Source organism: Rana temporaria, chromosome 3 (genome assembly GCF_905171775.1).
Source record: "Rana temporaria chromosome 3, aRanTem1.1, whole genome shotgun sequence".
Lineage (NCBI taxonomy): Eukaryota > Metazoa > Chordata > Amphibia > Anura > Ranidae > Rana > Rana temporaria.
In genome coordinates, this window is record NC_053491.1 from 164,646,768 (window position 1) to 164,672,969 (window position 26,202).

At 43.4% G+C, this 26,202-nt stretch overlaps 1 protein-coding gene across 3 annotated transcripts in view; it reads left to right on the forward strand.

Moving 5' to 3' along the window:
• The window catches only part of LOC120931860 (ankyrin repeat domain-containing protein 26-like), a 138,271-nt gene that overhangs the window by 101,162 nt on the left and 10,907 nt on the right, over positions 1-26,202 (forward strand). For all 3 annotated transcript variants that reach the window (XM_040343752.1, XM_040343753.1, XM_040343751.1), the window contains 7 exons: positions 6,235-6,328; positions 6,634-6,711; positions 10,604-10,738; positions 12,012-12,124; positions 15,064-15,202; positions 16,133-16,423; positions 20,359-20,594. In XM_040343752.1, coding sequence (XP_040199686.1) covers positions 6,235-6,328; positions 6,634-6,711; positions 10,604-10,738; positions 12,012-12,124; positions 15,064-15,202; positions 16,133-16,423; positions 20,359-20,594 — 1,086 coding nt within the window. The remainder of the gene's footprint in view (positions 1-6,234; positions 6,329-6,633; positions 6,712-10,603; positions 10,739-12,011; positions 12,125-15,063; positions 15,203-16,132; positions 16,424-20,358; positions 20,595-26,202) is intronic.

The window sequence follows — 26,202 nt, forward strand, 5'->3', positions numbered from 1 at the left end:
TTCAAAGACGAAGTTGCATACACACCATCGTTTTCTCACAATGATCTTGCAAAGTCAGGTTACGTTCCACCACGTTTTACCATTGAAGCTAGCTTCTGGGCATGCGTAGATGAAAAAACGTCTTAGAAAACGACGTTTTTTGCTACACACGGTCAATTTCTGTGAGGTAAAAAGTGCACTTTTGAAAAACGACACATAAAATTGAAGCATGCTTCAATTTTTTTCTGTCGTTTTTTAGAAGACATAAAACGACATTTTTGCCCACACACGGTCAATTAAATTGACGTTTTTGAAAATGACGTTTTTTTCCATCGCAGAAAGTGATGGTGTGTACGCGGCATTAGAGATTCATGGCAGAAGGCAATGTGTAAATCTTGTATTAAAGATTTAGTAGAAGAAGAGACATCCCAGCAATATAAAGTGTTATTTTCTTCAGTACAAGAACTTGCAAGTTCTTTAAACTCGGTCAAATCTATGTTGGTTCAGACTCCAGGAGTGCAAGCTGAACCCCAACATTTACCACCCAGCCCAAAAGCTTCCACCTCAAGGTCAGAGGTTGCGGATTCAGGGGATGAAGGGACAAGTACTCTTCGCTCACTCAGGGATTCAGATGAGGAGGAAGAGGAAGGAGAGTACAGAAATTCCAGATACAAAGTCTCTCTAGATGAAGTAGATGATCTTCTTGAAGCAATTTATACTACACTTGATATTCAAGAAGAGGAGGTACAATTATCTCTTCATGACAAAATGTACCAGGGTCTGGATTCCTCCAAACACAAGGTTTTTCCAGTTCACAAAGTAGTATCAGATACTATTAGAAAAGAGTGGAAAGATCCAGAAAGGGGCCCCTTCTTTTCTAAAAGTCTAAGGAAAAGATTTCCCTTTGAAGATAAAGACTCTGAAGCCTGGAATAAAAAGCCAAGAGTTGATGCTGCCTTTTCCCAGGTGTCTCGACGCACGGATCTTGCGTTCGAAGACATGGGGATACTAAAAGATCCCATGGACAAAAGAGCGGACTCCCTGTTAAAGAAAGCTTGGGACTCTACTTCTCTTAGTCTAAAACCTGCAATGGCCTCCACAGTGGTGGCAAGAAATTTGGAGTGTTGGGTGGAAAAGCTGATGAACCATGTAGAAGCTGGTACACCAAGGAAGGATATCTTGGAATCCTTTCCATTGATTTTAAAATCAATCAGGTACATGGCTGATGCGTCAGCTGAATCAATTAAGTTGTCAGCTAGATCCTCTGCCCTGGTGAACTCAGCCAGACGTGCAGTATGGCTGAAAACCTGGACAGGGGACACAGCCTCTAAAGTCAAACTCTGCGGGTTACCCTTCTCAGGGGACTTACTGTTTGGACCGGATCTTGAAAAAATTCTGGATAGAACAGCCGACAAAAAGAAGGCTTTCCCGGCTAAGAAACAACCTGTTAAAAAGAATTTTCGTTCTTTTCCACAAACCTCCAAAAAAGAAGAAAACAAAAAGCGCTGGTTTCCTCAAAGAGGTAGAGGAAGAGGAGGTATCCTCTTTAAGTCACCCCAGGATCAGTCATCAAAAGACAAGTGACAATCTGACTCCTGTGGGGGGAAGACTGTCCGCTTTCTCTTCTCAGTGGAGCCTTTTGACCAAGAGCCCCTTTGTGAAAAACATAGTTACACAAGGATACAGTCTGGAGTTTTCAGAGTGCCCTCCTTGCAGGTTTTATGTGACAACCCTACCAAGGGATCAGGAAAAAGCTTCCGCAATGATGATCCTTCTAAAGGATCTGATCCAACAGGAAGTTATTGTCCAAGTCCCAAAAGATCAGGAGGGAAGAGGGTTTTACTCCCACATATTCTTAGTAAAAAAGCCTTCAGGCAAATATCGCCTAATTTTGAACTTGAAGATCCTGAACAAAACTGTAAGGTACAAGCACTTCCGGATGGACACCATTTATTCCATCACAAAGTTATTAACACCAGAGTGCTTCATGGCCTCTCTGGATCTAAGGGATACGTATCTACACGTGCCAATAGCGCAGGCCTCACAAAAGTTTCTACGCTTGGCAATAAACTTGGGAACTTCAATATGGCACCTCCAATTCAGAGCTCTGCCGTTCGGCCTCTCATCCTCACCAAGGATCTTTACAAAAGTGATGGCGGAAGCCTTGGAGCCTCTGAAACTGAGAGGGGTCTCAGTTGTTCCTTATCTGGACGACCTCTTATTCTTTGCAGGTTCAAGGGATCAGCTGGTTTCAGATCTCCAGACGTCCCAGGCTCATCTAGAGAGCCTGGGGTGGATATTGAATCTAGAAAAATCAAACCTAGACCCCTCACAGGAAATGAGGTTCCTCGGTTACACCATCAATTCAGTCCTACAGAAGGTGTTTCTCCCTCAAGAAAAAGTAGAAAAAGTAGTTTCTGCAGTGAGCCAGATTCAAACGAATCTCTGTCAGTACGTTCTGCCATGGCAGTCCTAGGTCAACTTACGGCCTCGATTCCTGCCATTCAATGGGCAAGGCTTCATTCCAGACCCCTACAGAGGAACATCCTACAGGAGTGGTCTCACCAGGAGTCACTGGAGAAAACCTTCTCTCTATCGTCAAAGGTAAAACGGTCCCTCTGGTGGTGGAGAGATCCTTCCAATCTCACAAAAGGTCTCTCATGGGTCCTTCCCTCGGACAAACGTCTGACAACAGACGCAAGTTCGTGGGGATGGGGAGCCCACCTGGATGGACAGACCGCACAAGGGTCATGGACCAAAGTGGAGGCAAGGAGGTCATCGAATTGGCGAGAACTAAAAGCCATTTTTATGGGTCTCCTGGCTTTTCACCAGATGCTGAAGGGTTGTCATGTTCAAATTTTGTCGGACAACACTACAGCAGTGGCCTATGTGACCAGACAAGGCGGGACCAGGAGCCAGGGATTGATGGAGCTGGCCAATCAGTTGCTGACTTGGGCGGAGAAAAATGTGGCCTCTTTGTCAGCAATCCACCTAAAAGGATCCCAAAACCTGCTGGCAGATCTTCTGAGCAGAAAGAAAGTAATAGAAGCAGAATGGAGTCTAAATCAGGAGATTTTCAACATGATCTCCAAGGAATGGGGACATCCTCAAGTAGACCTTTTTGCCAGTCAGCAAAACACGAAAGTTCAAAACTTCTTTTCTCTCCACAGAGAAGACCAGGCGATAGGCATAGATGCTCTAGCCCATCCCTGGGATTACCATCTGTGCTATGCCTTTCCCCCCTTTCCCTTGATTCCATTGGTCTTAAGGAAATTCAGAGAAGAGAAAACAGACCTAATTCTGATTGCTCCCTTTTGGCCAAAGAGGCCTTGGTTCGCAACCATACTGAACCTGGCCGTAAAACCTCCATGGAAGTTGCCTCCCAAGAAGGACCTTCTAACACAGGGATCTGTGTGTCACCCAGAAACAGACAGGTTACATCTAAGCGCTTGGTTTCTGAGGAAGACATTTTGAAAAACAAAGGCTTGTCTGACAAGGTTGTAAAAACTCTTCTGTCCAGTAGGAAGGAGGTAACAAGATCAATTTATCTTAAAGTGTGGAAGAAGTATAACTCATGGTGTTCTTCCAAGACCTTTCAAACTAAGAGTGTGGTCTCAGTACTAGAATTTCTCCATGAAGGAATGGAAAAAGGACTTGCAGCCAGTACCTTAAAGACACAGGTAGCGGCTCTTTCTGTTTACTTAGAAAAAACTCTGTCCAGAGAACCTTTAATTTCCAGGTTTTTTAGGGCACTAGCTCGAAATAGGCCAGTGATCCTCAAAAGTTTTCCCAGTTGGGACTTATCGGTTGTACTACAAGGTTTGACGGGAGTTCCGTTCGAACCATTGGAGAATATTTCTTTGAAAAACTTAATCCTCAAAACAGTTTTTTTGGTGGCTATTACGTCAGCAAGACGAATCGGTGAGCTCCAAGCTCTGGCCATCACTGAACCCTTCCTAAGAATTTTTCCAGACCGAGTGATCCTTCAAACGGATCCTTCATTTCTTCCGAAAGTATCATCAAAATTTCACCGGTCACAGGAAATAGTGTTACCCACTTTTGCTTTAAATCCTTCTAATGCTGGAGAAGAAGCGTTCCATACACTAGACGTGAAAAGGTGTCTTTTACAGTTTCTTTCTGTCACCAGAGATTTCAGAAAGTCAAATGCTCTCTTTGTAGCTTTCTCAGGTCCCCGCAAGGGGGAAAAGGCATCCAAAAGTACTTTAGCCAGATGGCTTAAACTTGCTATTTCAGAAGCCTATAAAGCCAAAGGAGTCGTGCCTCCCTCAGGTATTGTGGCACACTCAACAAGGTCAACTGCAGTCTCCTGGGCCGAAAGAGCCGGCGCTACACCTGAGCAGATCTGCAAGGCCGCCACTTGGAGCAACTACTCAACGTTCCTAAGGCACTACAGGTTGGATCTATTGTCTGCCGCAGACCAAGCCTTTGGCAGAAAGGTTCTGCAAGCAGTAGTCCCACCCTAGGGTAAGTTACTTGTTTATCCTCTCCAAGGTTGTCCTGAAAGGCGACTGGAGAAAGACTTAGTTAGACTTACCGGTGACGGTATTTCTAAGAGCCTTTCAGGACAACCGCTGTTTCCCTCCCTAAATGTTAAAGTAATAAGTTATAAAATCTATCATGGTGTTGTGGTTTTCTGTGCTGTGTCTTCCAGAGAGTCGGACCACAATAACTGAGGCCATAGTGGAAGAGGAGGGCTTTTAAAGATTAGCATGTGTTTCCTAATGAAGAGGCGGAGCTGCGCTCTCTCCAAGGTTGTCCTGAAAGGCTCTTAGAAATACCGTCACCGGTAAGTCTAACTAAGTCTTTCGTCTGGCTTTTTCCGGTGTATAGTTAAAGGTGTTGTTATGAGGCGTACTCAATGTTAAGTATGGCCGTCGTTCCCGCGTACAATTTTGAAATTTTTACGTCGTTTGCGTAAGTCGTTCGCGAATAGGGATTTTTGCGTAGAATGACGTCACCGTCGGAAGCATTGTCTTTTTCCGGGTTAATTTCAAGCATGCGCACTGGGATACGCCCATGGATGGCGCATGCGCAGTTAAAAAAAAATGTTGTTTTACGTCGGGTCACGACGTATTGCCATAAAACACGCCCCCATTACATCCATTTGAATTCCGCGCCCTTACGCCACCAAAGATACACTACGCCGCCGTAACTTACGGCGCAAATTCTTTGTGGATTAGAAAAAAAACTAAGTTGCGTTGCGGCGGCGTAGTGTATCTTAGATACGCTGCGCCCAGCGTATTAATGCGCCCAGGTACGTGGATCTACGTCATAATATATAATATATATATATATATATATATATTTTAACTTGCAGCTTCCTCCATCCACAAACGAGGAACAAGGTGGATGGAGGAATCCCCATCACCCCGCCAGGACATTGTATTCTGACAGCGGCAGAATACACTGATCAGTGGCAGCTTCGGATTGGCTGCAAGCACTGATTTAGGAAATGTTTCCAACATGTGCCGTCAATAGGAATGGATCAAACGATAGACAAATGTCAAACAAGGACAGCCACACAGTGTTAGAAATTTGTCTGGTCGCTGCTGAACCTGCTAAATTGTGATCAGTGTATAACCAGCTTTAACATCTCTGCCTGTGTCACAGTTGGGGCGATTTGCTCTTTTCTTACCGACATGGCGATATAACAGGAAGTTGGGGAAATTTTGGCAAAAAAATTTGAAGAAATCCACGAGACAATTTGTTACTGGAACAGGCGTTCCCACTGAAGGATATTTCAAGCCAATATTTCCAGTAGCTTTTTAGGATGTTTTCCAAAATAGTCTAACGGTAGTCTTGCTTTTAAGGATAACCATTAATTACCTGATTTCATAGCAATGTGCATTGATCAGGCAAGGATCAGGCCTTGTTGTGCTTTCCTAGGGGACCACCTTCTGTTATGGCACTCATTTATCTTATTGTACGTTTGAAGTGGGCTTTTCGATTCCTTTTGTATCACCTCAACTCTAATGATTGTACTGTTGTCATCTAAATTTATGATTTCGATGACACTGCCCACGTACCCATTAACAGAGACTGAGCTTTCTTGTTTTTTTGGTTTTGTGCTGGAAGTGAGAATGTGTAAATATCTTCTGTTATACGAAGACTGTGCTGTATGTATCTCTAGAGGACAATAACAAATGCTTCTGACATTCTGGAGTGATCATTATCATACCCGGAGAATGGCCCATCCATCCCTCTTCACGCTGTATCGCCTCTTATTTTTTTCAGGCTTGAAATTGAAAATGCCAAGATTGAAGCAACTGCAAAACAGCAGTCTGTACAGATTGAGACACTTCAGAAAGAACTGCAGGAATCCATTTGTGTAAGTAACTCGCAGCTCAGATGTTGGATAACATTAAAAGCAATCCGCAGCTGCAACAATCGCTAGCTGATTTCTAGGAACTGCTTTTGTAGGGGAAGAGATGGCGTAGTTCCCACTTCCTCATGTACTGAATTTTTACAATGCAAGGTTATACCATTCATATTTACAAGATGATAGGCATACTAGAATATTTCCTTTGCTTGCGAAAACTTTATTTTGGCATATGTAACTATATATTTGTGCGTGTGTGTGTGTGTGTGTATATTCACATTCAATAAATACATATTTGTACACATGTTTTACAGATTCGGAATCGACTAGAAGATTTAGTAACTGGTTTGCAAACATCAAAATTTGGTTTGGAAGAGAAGTTAAACCTGCATGTGAGTAGAGTTCTGTTCAGGACTTTAATATATACTGCTATAGATAATGTTTAGTAGCACAAATGTGCTCTTGCATTGCAGTACTGGGCTGTTCTTGGCTCACAAGAAAGCAACAAGATAGGATTTTTCAATATGTGCTCCTGTGCAACTACTGTAATTGTTTTCTTAACTACTTTTACACCCAGCGCAATTATTTAATTTTTCACATACATGTTCAAATCTGCATTTGTTGCTATGACCTAAAACACCCAAACAATTCTGTTGTCTAAAATGGAGGCCCTGTAGCAAATTTTGTATTTTGAATGATATTTGCATCAATTAAATAAATAAATAAATAAATATATATATATATAATGAACAAATACATGAAAATAAATTTTAGTCCACACAAACACAATAGAACAGCCAATTTTTGATAAAATATAAAATGTGGGCTTGCGTCGTGTAAATACACCAAACATGTCAGGCTTTAAAATTGCATAGTCCATAAAATGGTGAAAAACCATGGTACCCAAAACTGTCTAAGTACATTCACGATATTCCCAACGCACATGTTCCTGGAAAAGGCTGTTTGGTGTCAAGGGGTGCTGCAGGGACCATCGACTGGAAACCATTTGAAGCAGAAAATATGTCACCAGCAAACCAGGTATTCTCCAAACTGGTCCAAAGCTTTATTCGGCGGTCACATCAAACTTACAAAGGCAACGTTTCAGAGCCGCCAGGGCCCCTTCATCAGACAAGTGATTGCTGATGCCTGATGAAGGGGCCCTGCGTGTCTCCAAAACATTGCCTTTTTACATATGATGTGACCGCTGAATAAAGCTTTGGACCAGTTTGGAGAATTCCTGGTTTGCTGGTGACATATTTTCTGCTTCAAACCTGTCTATAGGCACATCCCTATAAAAGTCCTTACAGGGTATCAGTGTAGCGTTAACCGTGAATGACAGAACTAGAATTATTGCTCTTATGCCGGCATTTGCAGGATATGTGGCACAATCGCTTTCTACATTCGGGTGCACACCCTATGCGCGCATTGAAATTTCCGTGTGGGGTGACAGGGTTGCCTTTACATTTTTATTTTTTTAAATGTATTATTTATTTTTTAACGCTTTTTTTATTTAACTGTATTGCTATCACAAGGGGGATAACCGGAATAACCATGTAAATGATAAAACACTTTAAAAAAAAAAAAAAAGCCGTGTATATAATCATGGTCTTCTCTTTTAATCTAAACTACATGCTCAACTTCCTCCCAGGCTAGAGTTCTTGTCTAACAAATGCAAAAAAAAAAAAAAAATCCCTTTGGTTTTCCACACTTCCTCCTTTACTATATAACCAGATAATAAGGTTCCACCACTTCTCCTCCTCTTCTCACCAGGGCTGTGGAGTCGGTAGATAAATGTTCCGACTCCTCAGTTTTATGTACTTCCGACTCCGACTCCTCTGTATTAATATGCAAATGTATTGTATACATTCCTTGAGGGAAATAAACGCAACCTACCACAGGACTACTGGCTGGGAAGCCAACAGTCTACTGTATTGCACAGTTTAAGCAAAAGACAAACACAATGAAAACAATCAAGTGGCTGGATAGTAGCAGCAGGCATAAACATCAGGAACAGGATCTTTACCAGTTCAAAAATACAAACCACATTATTTGGTTGTTTTAGAACAAAAACAAAGCTTATCTATAATGAACCAAAAACAAAATCTGTAAAACCTAGAAATGGTTTATATTAACCTTGAAATGTAGTTATAGGCTTAGCAAATGCAAATCAATTCAATGTAGATTTCTAAGGAAGAGAATTGCCTCTGCCAGATCCTCTTTCATAGAGGCTCTTAAGTCAGACTTTATTATTTTTAGGGCTGAAAATAATCTTTCGACACTGACTTGGGTGGGTGGCATTGCAGTAACTATTCTGGCCACATCACTAACGATCTCTGGATAAACAAGGATGGCTTCTTCAACAGTAAGTTTTGATGAGCGATCATACTTTCCAACTTCTTTTAGTGCTTTATAAAACTCCTGTTGGAATTTTTTTATTTGGACACTTACTGGTTCTCTAACATGCGTTCCCTGTAAAAGCAGAACACAACACTATGGAAAGTATAAGTATTGCAGCTCCTAATTGTGCGTTGCGTGCCATATAGTGAAGCACATGAAAAGCATGCTTCTTCACGGTCACTTAACGTGTTTGTTTTGCGGTTACGTGAGGCACTGCATGCATTGGTCTTTATTCTTACAGTAGAGAAGTCATTAATTATAACTTTTTGTGAATTGGGACATTTAAACTTGCTTTTTTTTTTTTTTAATTCCAATCTAAATTTAGTAGGAGTCGGAGTCGGTGCATTGTTTGCCGACTCCGACTCCAGGTACCCAAAATTTCCTCCGACTCCTTGACTCCGACTCCACAGCCCTGCTTCTCACCAGGTGGATAAGGTCTCATATAACATATCCTGATAAATGATGCTACATAAAGTTTATATAGCGTAAATCTGTTTTAAGAAAATTGTATAAAAACAAAAATAAATCTGTTCACTCATGTAGAAAGAGCACACAGCACTAGAACAACTGGAACGACCTGGTCCACAAGTATAGCTTGGCATGTTTTAAGATTACCGTGGTTAGATCGATCCCGGAATTGTATTTTATTGGCTTCATGCTGTTAAGACTATATAACTGTACTATAAACCAACAGTTTTGAATGTACAATTGGGCAAAAACCAAAAGTGAATTATATGCATGGCTGCTTCCACTATCCTGAAATGAGGAATAAACCACTTATATTTTAGGATTTGTGATGGAAGTGAGACATACTTTTTCAAGACTACTTTGCTTCATGTGACACTGTTGAAATGCAATTTCCACTCAGCTGGCGATCCTAGAGTTCTAGTTTGTATTCTGTTCATTATGAGGTTTACAATGATTTATACCTTTCCCTAAAAAAAAAAAGTACATTCCTACATTTTTGTATTTTTCCTGCTTTTTTATTAACCTCAATATGTTATACCATTCACACCAGCCAGGTAGCAGCTTAATTACAGTTAACATTGAGAAGTGTGCATTTATGGGAGCTTTAGGTAAAAATCCTGTAACAATCATGTTTTAAAAGTAGCCTTTATTGCACGATAAATGGAGGCTGTTGTTACGAACCTCACCTTCTAAAAATGTTGATTGGCTGTTATGAAGAGCTAGTGGCTTCATTATTTTCAGAGTCCCTAGCCTGGAAAGCATGCAGATTGACCTCTTACTGCATGCTTGTAGCTCGTCGTGGATTCAGAAGACATTGATGTCAGAGGAAGCCATTTTCAGAAAGTGATCAGTTTAGGAAGCCTACATATTCGTTTCTCATTAAGAATGGGTTAACACTTGGGCGAATTGGATGCGGGTATCCGCCGCATCACATTCGCATGACAGGAGAGCGTGACTCAATGAAACCGAATCACACACCTCCGGGGCGGCCGCGGCCCACATTTGGAAAGGGTCCTGTGTGTCTTTGGCTCTAAATCAGGTGTGAGTTCAGGCAGAAATTCGGACCTGGATCGGTGTACATGGACGCACCGGACCCCCTGCTGTGAGCTGCAGAATGTGTGAACCCAGCCTAAAGGCAAGGTCTGTCTTCTACTAGTTGGGGTTGCTGTACTATATACGAGGCAAAGTTTTGATGCAGAGTTGAATTTGGCAATATAAAAATTATTTAAGAATGATGGCTACAGTTTTGTATTATGTGTAAGTTTTTCTGTCCCATTCTTGTTTTTAGGTTGTGTGACTAATACAATTCTTTAGTACACTATGCACACTAAAAATACGTAATATATTTAATTGTGTTCTGGGAGAATAATATAATTGTGCTAAATAAGACACTTTTGATGTATGTATTCATTGATCTAGGTGCATAAGCAAACTGTGCTGTCGCAAAACGCACAAGACTCTCATAATTTGTGGGAAGAAGAGCTGAAGTCCCGGTCACGATTAGGTGTTCGCTTGGCAGAACTTGATCGATCAAAGGCAGATTTAGTTGAACAGGTAGGTTACATCCTATCCTATTTTTGGTAAATAACATTTTTGTTTTCCTTTTTACACAATTGATTACAGTACGTTATTTTTTTTTTTCCTGCTTACTTTTTAGGACAAAATTTTAGGGGTGTATCCCATTCTTTTAAGGTTTTCAGTTTAACATTTGTTCAAAGATCCTTCAACTAATTGTGGGATATTCCCAAAATTATTTGGTTGTGTTACCTTTTCCAGAGTAATCGAGCTGGTAATAAATAACTGTGTATAAACTTTTTACATTTGTATTTCTCATTATATACTAAAGAGATAATAAGGGGTATTTACATTTTGGCTTTATTAGTGGGAATGCTCTCCAAGCATTCCCAGTATTGTTATTTGTTTTTTATTATTCTTAATTTAAATTTTATTCCGTACGTTTTTTGGCTCTGCGTAACTTCTGCATACTTTCAGCTATTAAAACCATTCAACTTTTAAAACGTTCAGCTCTTTCAGCTAATGATTGGACTTCTTCAACTTTTTTTCTGCTATTTATATATTTAAGCTTTTTAACACTTTTTTTTTTTTTTTAACATTGAAGTCAATGAGAGCATGCTTCAAATCCTTAAAATCTCCTTCCTCTCTGTCAGGAAGGGCATGCCAACGTCCAAGATGGCGGCCGTAGAAGACGGCCAGTGACTCCAGTTCCTGTGAAAGCGCCATTTGTTACATTATAAATAAATTAAATCCTGTTTTATTTTTAGTGTTGGATGGAGTGGAGAGCCTGTCAGGCTTTTTCCTTTAAAAAAAAATTGTCAGTTATTTTTTTTATTTTTTGCTGAATCATCGTGAGTTGTTTCTGAAATCTCTTGATGACTCAACCATAACAGATGATTTTTCTTAACCACTTGCTTACTGGGCACTTAAACCCCCCTCCTACCCAGACCAATTTTCAGCTTTCTCACTCTTTGAATAACAATTGCACGGTCATACAACGCTGTACCCAAATGACATTTTTATAAGTTTTTGATGGGGGCAGTTTTTGATGGGGCAATATGATGGGGGCAGTTTGATGGTAGTTGTTGGTGGTAATATGATGGGGGCAGTTTTGATGGTAGACATTTAGTGGGGCAGCTCCTGCAAAAGGTAATTACGTTTAAAAATATGCTAATTAGTGGGAATGCTGATTCTCACTTCAATTTTTTCTAACTGATTTAAGATATTCATTCAGTTAGCTTTAGCAATTCAGCGTTCCCAATGCATTTTCTAGTTATTCATGTTGCTTTGTTTTTCCTGTTTATTGTTTAAGGTTGAAAGTGAGAAAAAGAAAGTAAGGAAATTGTTGGATCAGAAGAAGTCTATGGAGGAACGCTTTGATCAAGAAATGAAGAGGAACAATGACTTACAGCGTGAAGTATCTGGGTATGCTGAAATCTTTTTACCAATGTGTGTGTGTGTGTGTTTTTTTTTATTTATGACGGAGAAACTGGTCCGCAAGGACTACATCAACAGAAACATATCAACAGTGATACAGGCAAAGGTAAATCAGTGTTACAAAAAAAATAATAATGACAAAGCCTATAATGGTGGGGGTTGCAGATGCCCGCATGTAGGTTTCCACGTAAACATGAACCCCATTTGTGGCTGTGGCATACCCACCTGTGTATAATGTAATTGGCATGTTGGAAAGTGGAGTTGACGGGATTCCTTAGTTACCAATGTGTTTTTAAGGATAACGCAGTAAATCAAATATAGACTTGTGCATCCACTTAATAATTTGATGATCAATACATTCACCAAGTTGAAAGGTCCAACACACAAGCACTGCTGTATTAAAATAGTTGGTGCTCCCTTTCTCAAATTCACCATGTAAACTCTAGGAATTGTGTACACTCCCTGGAAGCAGTAGTATACTTACAAAGACACCTCCCCCTCTTTTTACCCCACCACCATGCACCCCCTTCCAAAAGAATTCTGAAAAGAGTTGTCAAACAGCAGAGCCAAATCCTGCACATCCACTGCAGACAGAATATGTAAAGCCAAACTTTTTTTGTTTTTGGATACAATAGGAAAGGGTTGGAACCTCTGTCAGACCGATGGTGTCTCCACACGGTCGGAATTTCCAACCAAAAGCTCACATTGGACTTTTCTTGGCGGAATTTCTGATCGTGTGTACACGGCATTAGTGTTCCTGTTCAAAGCATCACAGGATGCTGATATGTATATTGATCTACCAATGCTACTCTTATGTAAAAGTACATGTCTGGTGGTGTGAGTGGCTTAAACTGAAATCTAAAGTTTGAGTGAACATGCTCTATATTCTTTGTAGTGGCTCTGTGTCAGGTCCCTGTCACACAAGCGGACTAATTGGGTCTGCTTGTCAGTTTTTCAGGCGGTCCCGATCAGACCCTCCATTATTCTTTATGGAGTGGTGGAGGTAAACACATATGTCTATTTACACCCACTGACATCCAATCTGCTAAAAACAGACGGATGGGGATCTGTTCTTCATCCACCTAGCAGATCGCATGGCAGTCGGGTGTAAACGGACAGGTGGTCCATTTACATCTGACTGCCCTTAAGAAGAGTGGGCTGTGTCTGTGTCCACTCTGCATAAGCTGAGCAGACATGCACCAGCCATCCGCCTGGTCAACGAGGATCAGGATCCTGGGGGAGTCCACTCTGTGTGTTTTTTTTTTTTTTTTTGTTTTGTTTTTTTGGATTTGAGCATGGCTAGAGCCATTCACAGCTGCTAAAGGTGGAGCTATAGTGCAAAGCTCAGATAGGTATATAGTTGCATACATAGTTGGTAAGGTTGAATAAAGACAACAGTCCATCCAGTTCAATCAGTGTTGGGGTGTGTGTGTGCAGAAAATAATTTCCCATATCCCCATCTATTGTGTTCACTTAGAGGCACGTCCAAGAGTCTTAAAACTAGCCATACTTCCTGCTGACACCACCGATTGTGGAAGAGATTTCCTCATCCTTACCGCCCTAAGGCCCCTTTCACACGGACGGATAGAATGGTGCTTTCCGCTGCGGATATTACCGCAGCTAGAAGCACACAATGCTTTCCTATGACATCCTTCACACACTGCGGTTACCTGCGGTTATGTTGCCCGCGGTTTTGTGTGGATAGAAAAAATTGAATTGAATGCGTTTAGCTGCGATGTACTGCAACTATCGGCACATAACCGCAGGTAACCGCAGTGCGCTGTGTTTGGTATAAATCTTGAGGGGGAACTCCACGCCAAATTTAAAATAAAAAAACAGCATGGGTTTCCCCTCCAAGAGCATACCAGGCCCTTGGGTCTGCTATCGATTTTAAGGGGAACCCCCGTACGCCGAAAAGACGGCGTGGGGTCCCCCCCAAAGTCCATAACAGACCCTTATCAGAGCACGGCAGCCCGGCCAGTCAGAAAAGGGGGTTGGGGACAAGCGAGCGCCGTCGCCCCCCCCCCCCCCCCCCCCATACAATGTATGAACAGAAGATCAGTAATTTCCCCAAGTCAGTCCACACCCCCCCCTTCAGTTAGAACATACTTCACCCCTTCCTCGCCCCCTAGTGTTAACCCCTTCCCTGACAGTCACCTGAAGGAAAATTAAATGTAAAAAAAAAACACACTACACAGGTTTTTAAAGTAATTTATTAGTCAGCTCCGGGGGTCTGCTCCCGACTTCTCCGCTCTTTCGGGGGGCGTTCTGCCAGGGGGGGGGGGTCCCGGGCTTCACCGCCATCTGGTTCTCTTCTGCCGGGGGCCCCCGCTTTCTTCTTTAGCTCTTTTACGAGCGGGGCCCGGGCTCCTGTCGCCTTCTTCTTCTCATCAGTAAATATTGAATTACTGTATTATGGCGCACTACAGCACTGCACACTTTGTAAATGTTAAAAGGTATTTGTATATTGCTATCATATTTACTCTCAAGCGACTTTCCTCTCCAGGGAGAATAGATTCAGTGCTTGTAGTCATTCCTGGTAATTGAGGTCCTTCAGTCCCCTTATTACTTTTCCTTCAGTCCCCTTATTACTTTTGTTGCCCTTCCCTGGACTCTGTCCAGTTCCAGCACATCCTTCCTGAGAACTGGTAACTAGAACTGGACAGAATACTTCAGATGCGGCCAAACCAGAGTTTTATAAAGTGGCTTATCGTTTTATCTCTGGAGTAAAATGTATGTCCAGAAAGAAATAATGTCACAGAGGGTCTGGCTATGCTTGGAAGACGCACAGGGTCACATTGTGGGCCCACTCAGAAGACTGCTTGCTATTAAGGGTACTTCATACTGTTTTATTATTATTATTATTATTATTATTATTATTATTTATCTGCCTATTTTTTGCACCGTGAAACTCTTTGCCCCATTAGACTGAAAAAACTTTTAAAGGCTACGAAGAAAAAATTGAAGGACTTTGAAAATGGTCAAAAACAGCCAATTAGTATGAAGGAAGGGTCCTACAGAGGAAGCCATGAAACAGACAGTGATGTCCTCAAACTAAAGGAAAAGGTAATGCGTTTAGTTACCTGTGATCTGCACTCTTTTATCCCAAACACCAGGCTTTAATGGGTTCTTTTTTGCTGGACACTGAACCCTGGTTCGCACTGATGCGGTGCGGGAAATGCAGCGATTCCTGTGTGTTTTCCCACCTCACATAGCTGTAATTTAATGTCAATTAAAAGTCACCAACACCCCAAAAGCGGGTCGTAAAACAGTGCATTTGCCTGAACTGGATCACATGGTGTGAACACCCAATGCGATTCTGTTAAAGTGCAAACAGAAAAAATAAAAGCTGCTAGCACATGCAGCTGCAGTACGATTTGAGCCAATCAAAATGAATGGCCTCAAATTGCACCGCACAGACATGCTTGTGATTTGCATAGGAATGCGGTGTGATTCGTGTGCGACTCACATGCACCGTGTAATGGGAACCAGGGCTAAATCACACATGCAAATATTGCAGCAGCAGCAGCTCTTCGCTAGCCAATAAAATAAGTGGATAGCCAACCGAGAGAGAACCGCACCAACTTCTCTCATTTCATAGAGCAAGAAGGAAACTGTTACATTTTACTTTTCGCTAAATGTCTTGTAGCCCTGGTTCACATTGCTGCTACTTTGAAATTGCGCTACTTCACATGAAGTAGCGCAATTTCAAAGTAGCAAGGTCAGCGTGATTTCAGGTGCTACTTGATAGACATCTGTGTGGCTTCATGACCAGATGTCTATTGAAATCGCACCTGAAATCGGCAAAAGTAGTGCAGGAACTACTTTTTCAAACGGGTGTCGCACCAATAGGAACAGTGCCACTGCCTCCAATAAGCTGTGACTACCACATGACAAATCGCTCCAATATGAACCTAGGCTTATGCTCTCTCTAATTTCAGCAGTTCGTCTCCTTGTGTTTTATAATGTTTTGTTGTATTCTTTTACATTGCTCAGATTGAAGAACTTTCCTCAAATTTGGAAAGAGAATCCCGCAAATACATTCAATTTGAGGCTTCAAATCGTGACTTACATGAACAGTTATCATCAATGAAGGCTTCGCACAAGAATCATGATCGATTAGAGAGAAGCAAGAGGCAGCTGGAAGAAGAAGTGGCTGAGCTCCGAAGACACATAGGTTCAAGCAAGATGGATCAGAGTTACATGGAACAATATAAAAGAGAACTTGATGAGAGGAGCAGGCAAGAATTACGCCAAAAGCTGGAGGAGGTCAATATGTTTCTACAGGTATACATGTTAGAACCACGTTCACAGATTATAGCAATTTATAGTTGCATAATTTGTTCCCATTAAATCCGTATCAAACCCAAAAGCAAAATTTTATTATATTGCAGCTTACTAATTCTTAGATGTGATGGATGCATTTAGTTTTTTTTTTTTTTCTATTTTCATTTGGTGATCCAGCCAGTAAGTCTGTTGGTTTTCAATAGAAAAGCTCTCTTGCAGTTACAGGGATAGGACAGACCATTTAACACTTGCAGAGGTGCTTACAATGATCAGCTTTTATTTAATTATTCATGTGAAACCTTTATCCCAAAAAGGAAAAAAATTGCTTGCTGTAACTGATTATAAAGTATTAGCTGGAGCTTTAATTTGTTAGTGTATTTAAATTTTGTACACTCTCCGCAGACTGACAATGTTTCTGTTTAAATCTGCCCGCTGTGCTGTGGGGTCTGTATAATACTGACCAGATTACCAGGGGAAAACAGAGGGAAAATGCCAAGAAATCCCTAATACAGCCAAAACATCTAGGGCCAGATTCACATACAGGCGCCTATCTTTAGGCTGGCGTAGCGTATATCTCAGAAACGCTACGCCGCCGTAACTTAAAAAGGCAAGTACTGTATTCACAAAGAAGTTGCGCCTTTAGTTACAGCGGCGTAGCGTATATCGGGCAGCGTAAGCCCGCCTAATTCAAAAGAGGCTGGTTGGGGGCGTGTTCTATGCTAATTAATCGTGACCCCAGGTATTTGACGTTTCTTACGAACGGCTCATGCGCCGTCTGTGAAAGAAGCCCAGTGCGCATGCTCCAAATTACGTCGCAAATCGTCAATGCTTTAGACGTGAACGTAACTTACGCACAGCCCTATTCGCGAATGACTTACGCAAATGACGCAAAAAAATTTGACGGTGGCCCGACGTCCATACTTAACATTGCGTACGCCTCATATAGCAGGGGTAACTTTACGCCGGAAAAAGCCTTACGTTAACAAAATGCGCCGGGCGTACGTACGTTTGTGAATCTGCGTATCTACCTAATTTTCATATTCCTCGCGTAAATCTACGGAAGCACCACCGAGCGGCCAGCGTAAATATGCAACTAAGATACAACGGCGTAAGAGGCTTACGCCAGTCGGATCTTAGCAAAATTACGGTGTATCTTGTTTTCTGAATACAGAAAAAAGATACGCCGGAGCATCCTAGAAGTTACGCGGCGTATCCATAGATACGCCAGCGTAACTTCTTTCTGAATCTGGCCCCTAATGATTAGTAAGCTGCAATATAATACGTTTCTAGTTTTTAAGTTTTATCCTTTGCTTAATATTAGGCTGTTGGTTTGTTTACTGCAGAGTTACACTATGGGGTTGATTTACTAAACTGGAGAGTGCAAAATCTGGTGCAGCTCGGCATAGAAACCAATCCGCTTCCAGGTTTTTAGTCAAAGCTTATGTAGAAGTCCACCCTAACGCTAAAATCGCTACATCTTTAGACATCCACAATCTAACACTAACCTATCTAGCCCTGCAAAGAAGAAATGGATAAGCATACATTTTCTGAAGTCGCTCTGGTACGGTCCCACGCTGAGGTGTCAGCGGCGGCTTCTCTGTTTAGGTGGGTGCAGAGGAGGCAGCCGACAACAGGACCCCCAATAGTAAGTTTATGGGTGACGTCACTCTCCATTTATTTGACAGCCGTTGTCAGCTTGCAGAGCTTCCGCCGCTGGAGACTGGACCAGAAAACTTATGTATACTGATTTCTCCTTTACAGGGCTAAATAGGTTAGTGTTAGATCATGGATGTCTGTAGCGATTTTAGTAATGGTGTTTTAGTGTTGGATTTTCACTTTAATTGACAAGCTGAAGTTAGAAGCTGATTGGATACCGTGCACAAGCTGCACCCAATTTTGCACTCTGCAGTTTTAGTAAATCAACCCCTAAGTGTTTAGAACATTTCTGAAAGTTCCTACAATGTGCAGTCTTGTATAGACTCACTGGCCCGGATTCAGATAGTCTTTACGCCAGCGTATCTATTGATACGCCGCGTAAGTGCTACGAAGCGCCGGCGTATCTTCTTTCTGTATTCAGAAAGCAAGATACGCCAGAATTTCCCTAAGATCCGACCGGCGTAAGTGTCTTACATCGTCGTATCTTAGGCTGCATATTTACGCTGGCCGCTAGGTGGCGCTTCCGTATATTTACGCGATGAATATGCTAATTAGGTAGATACGCCGATTCAGAAACGTACGTCCGCCCGGCGCATTTTTTTACGTTGGGCGTTTTCCGGCGTAAAGTTACCCCTGCTATATGAGGGGTATCCTATGTTAAGTATGGACGTCGTTCCCGCGTCGAGTTTTGAAAATTTTACGACGTTTGTGTAAGTCGTTCGCGAATAGGGCTGTACGTAAGTTACGTTCACGTCTAAAGCAATGACGACTTGCGGTGTAATTTCGAGCATGCACACTGGGATTTTTTCACGAACGACGCATGCGAAGTTCGTAAAATACATCAAATACGTGGTGTCACGCCCACATCATCCACATTTGAATTAGGCGGGCTTACGCCGGACCACAGACGTTACGCCGCCATAACTAAGGGCGCAAGTTCTTTCTGAATACGGAACTTGCGCCCTAATTTACGGCGGCGTAACATATCTGAGATACATTACACCACACGGATAGATACACCAATGTATCTGAATCCGGGTCTGGGTGTTGAATCGCCTCATCAGTTAAGCAAAACCCTGGTCACGTTTTAGCTGCTCACATTGTTCAGGGGACTGAAAATTTGCCAGCATGTCACAATGCAGATGTCTAAAATGGCTTCTATTTCTGCAAAAACAAAACAAATGATAGAGGAAGGGGAAACTAAATGGAAAATAACATTTAATTTTTGTTTTATTTTTTTCTTCTTTTATTAATGACTTGACCACTGGGCACTTAAAGGAGTTGTAAAGGAAAACGTTTTTTCACCTTAATGCATTCTATGCCCCGCGTTCTACTTACCTGACCCCTCAAAAGTCCTGCGCTCGGTCCCGAGATCCTCTTCGCCGCTCAGCCTGGCCGCTGATTGACTAGAGCGGATGGATTGAGAGCAGCGCAGCCATTGGCAGGTGCTGCTGTCAATCACATCCAGTTGACGCGGCGCGCCGGGGGGGGGGCGGGGCCGAGTGATAGTGAGCAGCTATGGCCGCTCGCTGTATCATGGGAGCGTGCCCGCACGGACTACACACAATGCGAGCTCTCTCACATGAACGTGTGTAGTTCGTGCGGGGAGGACCAGAGACAGCCGCCAAGGGACCCCAGAAGACGTGGATCAGGGACACTCTGTGCAAAACTAACTGCACAGTGGAGGTAAGTATAACATGTTTGTTATTTTAAACAAACATTTTTTTTTCCTTTTTTAGTGACCCTTTAAACCCCCTTCCTAACCAGACCAATTTTCAGCTTATGGTGTTCTCGCATTTTGAATGACAATTACTCAGTCATGCAACACTTTACCCATATGAAATCTTTGTCCTTTTTTTCACACAAATAGAGCTTTCTTTTGGTGGTTTTTAATTACTGCTGGGATTTAATTTTTTTGCGCCTTTTTCTTAGTTTCTGTTTTTAAAAAATTCAAATTTGTAATTTTTCTTCATAAATTTTGCCCAAACTCTATACTGCTACATATCTTTGGTAGAAATATCCCAAATTGGTGTATATTCTTTGGTCTTTGTGAAAGTTATAGAGTCCACAGTGCGAAGGAGTATAACAGGAATGCTTTACTGCATATACAGACTGATTTTACGGTTGTGGGTTTAGTAACACTTTAACTGTGTAGTGTGAGTAGTCTTACAATGTACGTGTCATACTTTCCCAGAAGCAGTATCTTCCCACTAAGCATTTATTGGAATAATTTGAAAATGGACCCAGATAGTAACTGTGTGGATTCTTTTTTTTTTAAGGCGCAAGCTGCATCAAAAGACAAGTTGGAACAGTTGAGAGCTGAAAATGACACTACCGTCAAGAATCAGTTGGATCATAGAATTCAAGACCTCGAATCTGAGCTAAACAAAATTAAGAATAAACAGGAAGAAAATATGAGCCAGAAAGACTCATCTCTCACAGAGCTTACTAGGATCAAAGACATGTATGCTGAAGAGCAGAAGACTAGAAAATCATTGGCTTCAAAGCTAGAAAGGTGAGTAACTCTGAAGCTATCAGTGAAGGAAATGCATTCTTTATTGCTATTTATAGAACAGAAATCTACAATATAATAAGCTCAGACCTGAGAATCAATTTATACTCCATCCATTTTTAATATCTCGATACTGAATAATCTGCCTTGAACACCTTTCCTTGTCAAAATTATTTTATTTATTAGTACAAGAATAATGTACAAGTTGCATAAAGTAAATACAATATAATATACCGTATTTATCGGCGTATACCGCGCACTTTTCTTTATCGTACATCACGGGACACAGAGCGGCATTCATTACTATATGGGTTATATGGAGTACCTTCAGGTGTAGACACTGGCAATCTCAAACAGGAAATGCCCCTCCCTATATAACCCCCTCCCATAGGAGGAGTACCTCAGTTTTTACGCCAGTGTCTTAGGTGTTAGTCATGGTTTAGCTTGCCTCCGCATCCTTGGGATTAGGTGAGCTACCGGTTCTGTCCAAAAAAGCCTCAGCGCTAAAGTGGTCAGTAACCGGACCCCAAACCCTTGGGGTATAGCCCATAATGCTTTTCTTTTTAGAGAGCTGGACCCTGGGCCCAGAACTTAGAAACCTTTGGGTACCTAAAGTTTTCTGTTGCCAGGGTGCTATATGGGCCCAGGACAGTGGATCCTTCATAGGAACCCAGGGCCTGAAGGTCTAGACATCCCCACGGAGATGGGGGAAGATTGGGCCTCTTGCTTGGCAAAGTCCTGCGGCATGGAGCAGGTAAGTGAGGGGAAAACTTGCGGAACTTGGTTCTTAGCAGGTTTTTTTCTGGGGGGTCACAGGGGACATGCCTAAAGTTATGCACTGCATCTGGCAAACTAGTCACATATCATAAAGATAGGATGGCTCTCTATGTATTATTCCCCATAAGATGTGACCTCCCTTGTAGTGTTGGAAAAGCATTGAGTGGGGCCTGTGTTATATAAAAATATATGTGTGTGTCAGAGAGCTTTGCTTACCTGCAGGCCTCCAGGCGATGCTCCATTCAGTCTTCCTCCTCAGAGCCTGCAAGCAGGCAAAACGCTGACCTCCTCATGGTTCCAGGCTGCAGGCTGCAGTTTGCTGGAACAGAGAGGTCCCTTCCTCCCAAAATCCCCCCCCCCTCCCCCTCCCCCTCCCCCTGTCGGGAGGGGCATTTCCTGTTTGAGATTGCTGGGGGGGAAGGGCGGGTCAGTGGCTTAAAGGAAGGGGCGGCCCTTCTTTGTTTGTTCCATTCAATACTTTGGAACTGAGGAGAAAGACCAGAGCGGCAGCACGGGGCGCCGAGGACACACAGTGGCCAGAAAGGATATTGCAGTCTTCAGAGGACTGTTTTTTTCAAGCCTAGAAATAGGCTGTTTCTTTTCCATCTCATAGTTTTTCTTTGCAATACTACTCAGGGGGACAGAATGTTTTTTCTTTCCTGGATTTGAAACAAAAACGAAAAAAAAAAAAAAAAAAAAAAGTCATCTAGGGGAGAGGAAGCATTTTTTTATCCCCCAAACAGGTGTTTGGACAATTAACTTTTATAGTTCCAAATACCAATAGGTAGCAGGTGTACCTCGGTATTGTACCATGGTATGCCGCTGTTTTCCCTACAGGGAGCCTTGGGGCCATCGGGATCTGGGGCTGGAGCTGACGCGGGTCAGTCCAACCCTAAGATGGTCACGGAGGAGGTATTACTCACCTCTTTAAAAGAGGGCAGTAAGCGGAATAGATCTCCGTCGCCCGAGCGCGGACCCTCAGAAGAGGAGGTCCTTTCCTCAGGGGAATTGGACGACCTCTTGGACAAGGACCAAGTAGGTTCAGGGATCGAAGACCCGGATACAGAGGAGTCTGGGGCAGTCTCCCTGAGGGAGAGCTGGTGGATTCAAGGATTGTCGGACTTGGTCCATAGGGCATTCAACTTGCCAGTACCAGATCTCCAGGTATCGACGGTTTCAGCTTTGGGCTCACTGAGGGCGCCTCAAAGCAATGCTGTGTTTCCGATCCATCCTCTATTAGAGGGAATTTTGTTCCAAGATTGGAACAAGCCAGATAAGATCTTCTTACCACCTAAAAGGTTCTCTGTCCTATATCCTATGGAAGAAAAATTTTCCAAAAGATGGGCTACTCCTGCAGTGGACGCAGCCATCTCATGTGTTAACAGATCGTTAACATGCCCTGTAGAAAACATACAGGTGTTCAAGGATCCAGTTGATAAGCGCTTGGAAGCACTACTTAAGAACTCCTTCACTACTGCAGGGGCAGTAGTACAGCCAGCTGTGGCTGCGATTGGGGTCGCTCAAGCATTATCGGATCAATTTAAGCAGATGCTTAAACTTATTCCGGCCCAGCAGGCAGAAAAATTTTCGGATGTCCCTAAGGCCATATGTTTTACGGTAGACGCAATCAAGGATTCTATCCAGCAAGCGTCACGTTTATCGTTATCCCTTATCCATATGAGAAGACTCTTATGGTTAAAAAGCTGGGAGGCTGAGCCCCCATGCAAGAAGCTCCTGGTAGGGTTCCCCTTCCATGGAGGACGACTCTTCGGAGAAGACCTAGATAAATACATTCAGACCATTTCAAACGGCAAGAGTACTCTCTTGCCAACTAAGAAGAAGGTTCAGGGACCTGCGTTTAAACGACAGTATTCCCCTGGGCAGGGGCCCTCTAATGCCAAGCAGTATCGACGGCCTCCTGCAAAAGCAAACTTCGGCTTCAACAGCAGATCACAAGGACAGGCTGTTAGAGGCAAAAGGCAGTGGTTTCGCAAACCAGCAAAACCAGCCCCCAAGCCAACCTTATGAAGGGGCGCCCCCACCCACGAAGGTGGGGGGAAGGCTGCGACTCTTTTCAGAGATTTGGGAAGCCAGCATTCCCGACGAGTGGGTACGGTCTTCCGTGGCCACAGGCTACAAATTAGATTTCCTAAGGTTTCCTCCTCCTCATTTCCAGAAGTCGAGGATTCCAAACGATCCGGAAAAGGGAGCCGCATTAAGTTCGGCATTAGATCATCTACTTTCCCAGGAAGTAATAGTAGAGGTACCAGTCCTGGAACAGGGGCTAGGTTTCTACTCCAACCTATTCATCATCCCAAAATCCAATGGAGATGTCAGGCCAATTTTGGACCTAAAGATGGTAAATGCATATCTAAAGATCCGCTCATTTCGGATGGAATCCGTGCGGTCAGCAGCTGCCACACTCCAGAAGGACGGCTTCATGGCGTCCATAGACATAAAGGATGCCTACCTTCATGTTCCAATTTATCAGCCACATCAAAGATATCTACGCTTCATGGTGGCTTCGCGTCACTTCCAATTCGTGGCGCTTCCCTTCGGGTTGGCTACGGCCCCCCGGGTGTTCACGAAGGTCCTAGCTCCAATCCTAGCCAAACTAAGGATCCAAGGGGTCACGATCCTAGCATACCTGGACGACCTCCTAGTCATAGATCACTCGTCTCCCGGCTTGGAGCGAGCAGTGGCCCTCACGGTCCAATACCTCGAGAGGTTCGGCTGGGTCCTAAATCGAGAAAAGTCAGCTTTCCAGCCCACAAAGCAGTTGGAATATCTCGGCATGAGATTAGACACAGAACAACAAGGAGTGTTCCTACCTCTGAGGAAGGTAAAAGCCATCAAGGAATTAATCCTACTGGTTCTAAGCAAGAAAGAACCGGCTATTCGCCTATGTATGAGGTTACTAGGCAAGATGGTGGCCACATTCGAGGCGGTACCATACGCCCAGAGCCACACTCGCATCCTACAGGCAGCCATCCTGTCAGCATGGAGCAGAAGGCCACAGGCCTTGGATATCCCGTTGCCGCTCTCATCAAGAGTCCGACAAAGTCTGTGTTGGTGGTTAGACCCTCAGAATCTACTGAAGGGGAGGTCTTTCAGCCCAGTGGCTTGGAAGATAGTGACCACAGACGCCAGCCTGACGGGCTGGGGAGCAATTTTGGATGGTTGCACTCGCCAAGGTACTTGGGCAAAGCCAGAGAAGCAGTTGCCCATCAACATCTTGGAGCTCAGAGCTGCTCGACTAGCCCTCAGGGCTTGGACGTCAAAATTGCAGGGGTTCCCGGTGAGAATTCAATCAGACAATGCCACGGCCGTGGCATACATAAATCACCAAGGGGGAACCAGGAGTCAAGCCGCTCAGAGAGAGGTGAGCTTGATTCTTCTATGGGCAGAGGCTCATGTGCCCTGCATATCGGCAATATTCATTCCAGGAGTGGACAACTTTCAGGCGGACTTCTTAAGCCGCCAGACTCTATGGCCGGGGGAATGGTCTCTGCATCCACTAGTCTTTCAAGCACTCTGCCAAAGATGGGGAGTGCCGGACGTGGATATCATGGCATCGAGACTCAACAAGAAACTAGACAGGTTCATGTCCCGCTCAAGGGATCCGATGGCCTGCGGAACCGATGCGTTGGTTTGCCCTTGGCATCAGTTCAAACTTCTTTATGTGTTTCCCCCGCTCCAGTTACTACCCCGCCTGCTGCGCAGGATCCGGGTGGAGCACATACCAGTCATCCTGGTAGCTCCAGCAGGGCCCAGAAGGGCATGGTACTCACTAATCTTAAGGATGGTAGTGGGAGACCCTTGGACTCTTCCTCTACGGCCAGACCTGCTATCGCAAGGTCCGATCCTCCACCCTGCCTTACGGCATCTAAATTTGACGGCCTGGAAGCTGAATCCCTGATTCTCAGGGGTAGAGGTCTGTCTCAGAAAGTAATCTCTACCCTAATCAGAGCCAGGAAACCGGTCTCTAGGGTGATTTATTACAGGGTCTGGAAGGCCTATGTAGGCTGGTGTGAGTCCAAGCGATGGCTTTCTCGCAAATTTACCATCGATAGAGTATTAAGTTTTCTCCAGCTAGGAGTGGATAAAGGATTGGCATTAAGCACAATCAAAGGACAGATTTCTGCTCTGTCAGTGTGGTTTCAGCGGCCGCTGGCCACCCACTCGCTGGTTAAGACCTTCCTTCAAGGGGTCTTACGTATTAGACCTCCAGTTAAATCCCCGCTTTGTCCGTGGGATTTAAATCTTGTTCTGTCAAGTTTACAGAAACAACCGTTTGAGCCGTTGGCTGATATTCCTTTGGTTCTACTGACAAGGAAGTTAGTATTTTTGGTTGCCATAGTTTCCGCAAGAAGAGTTTCGGAGCTGGCAGCCTTATCCTGTAAGGAACCATATCTTGTTTTTCATAAGGACAGGGTCGTTCTCCGCCCTCATCCTTCCTTCCTTCCGAAGGTCATATCCAGTTTTCATTTGAACCAGGATTTGGTATTACCATCCTTCTTCCCTAAACCTACTTCCAGAAAGGAAGGGTTGCTGCATACCTTGGATATTGTCAGGGCCATGAAGGCCTATCTTAAAGCTACAAAGAAGATCCGGAAGACAGATGTGCTGTTCATTCTACCGGATGGGCCCAAGAAGGGGCAGGCAGCTGCAAAGTCCACCATTTCTAGGTGGATTAAGCAATTAATCACTCAGGCCTACGGCTTGAAAGGGTTGCCTCCTCCAGTATCATTAAAGGCTCATTCTACTAGAGCCATGGGCGCCTCCTGGGCAGCACACCACCAGATCTCTATGGCTCAAGTTTGCAAGGCGGCAA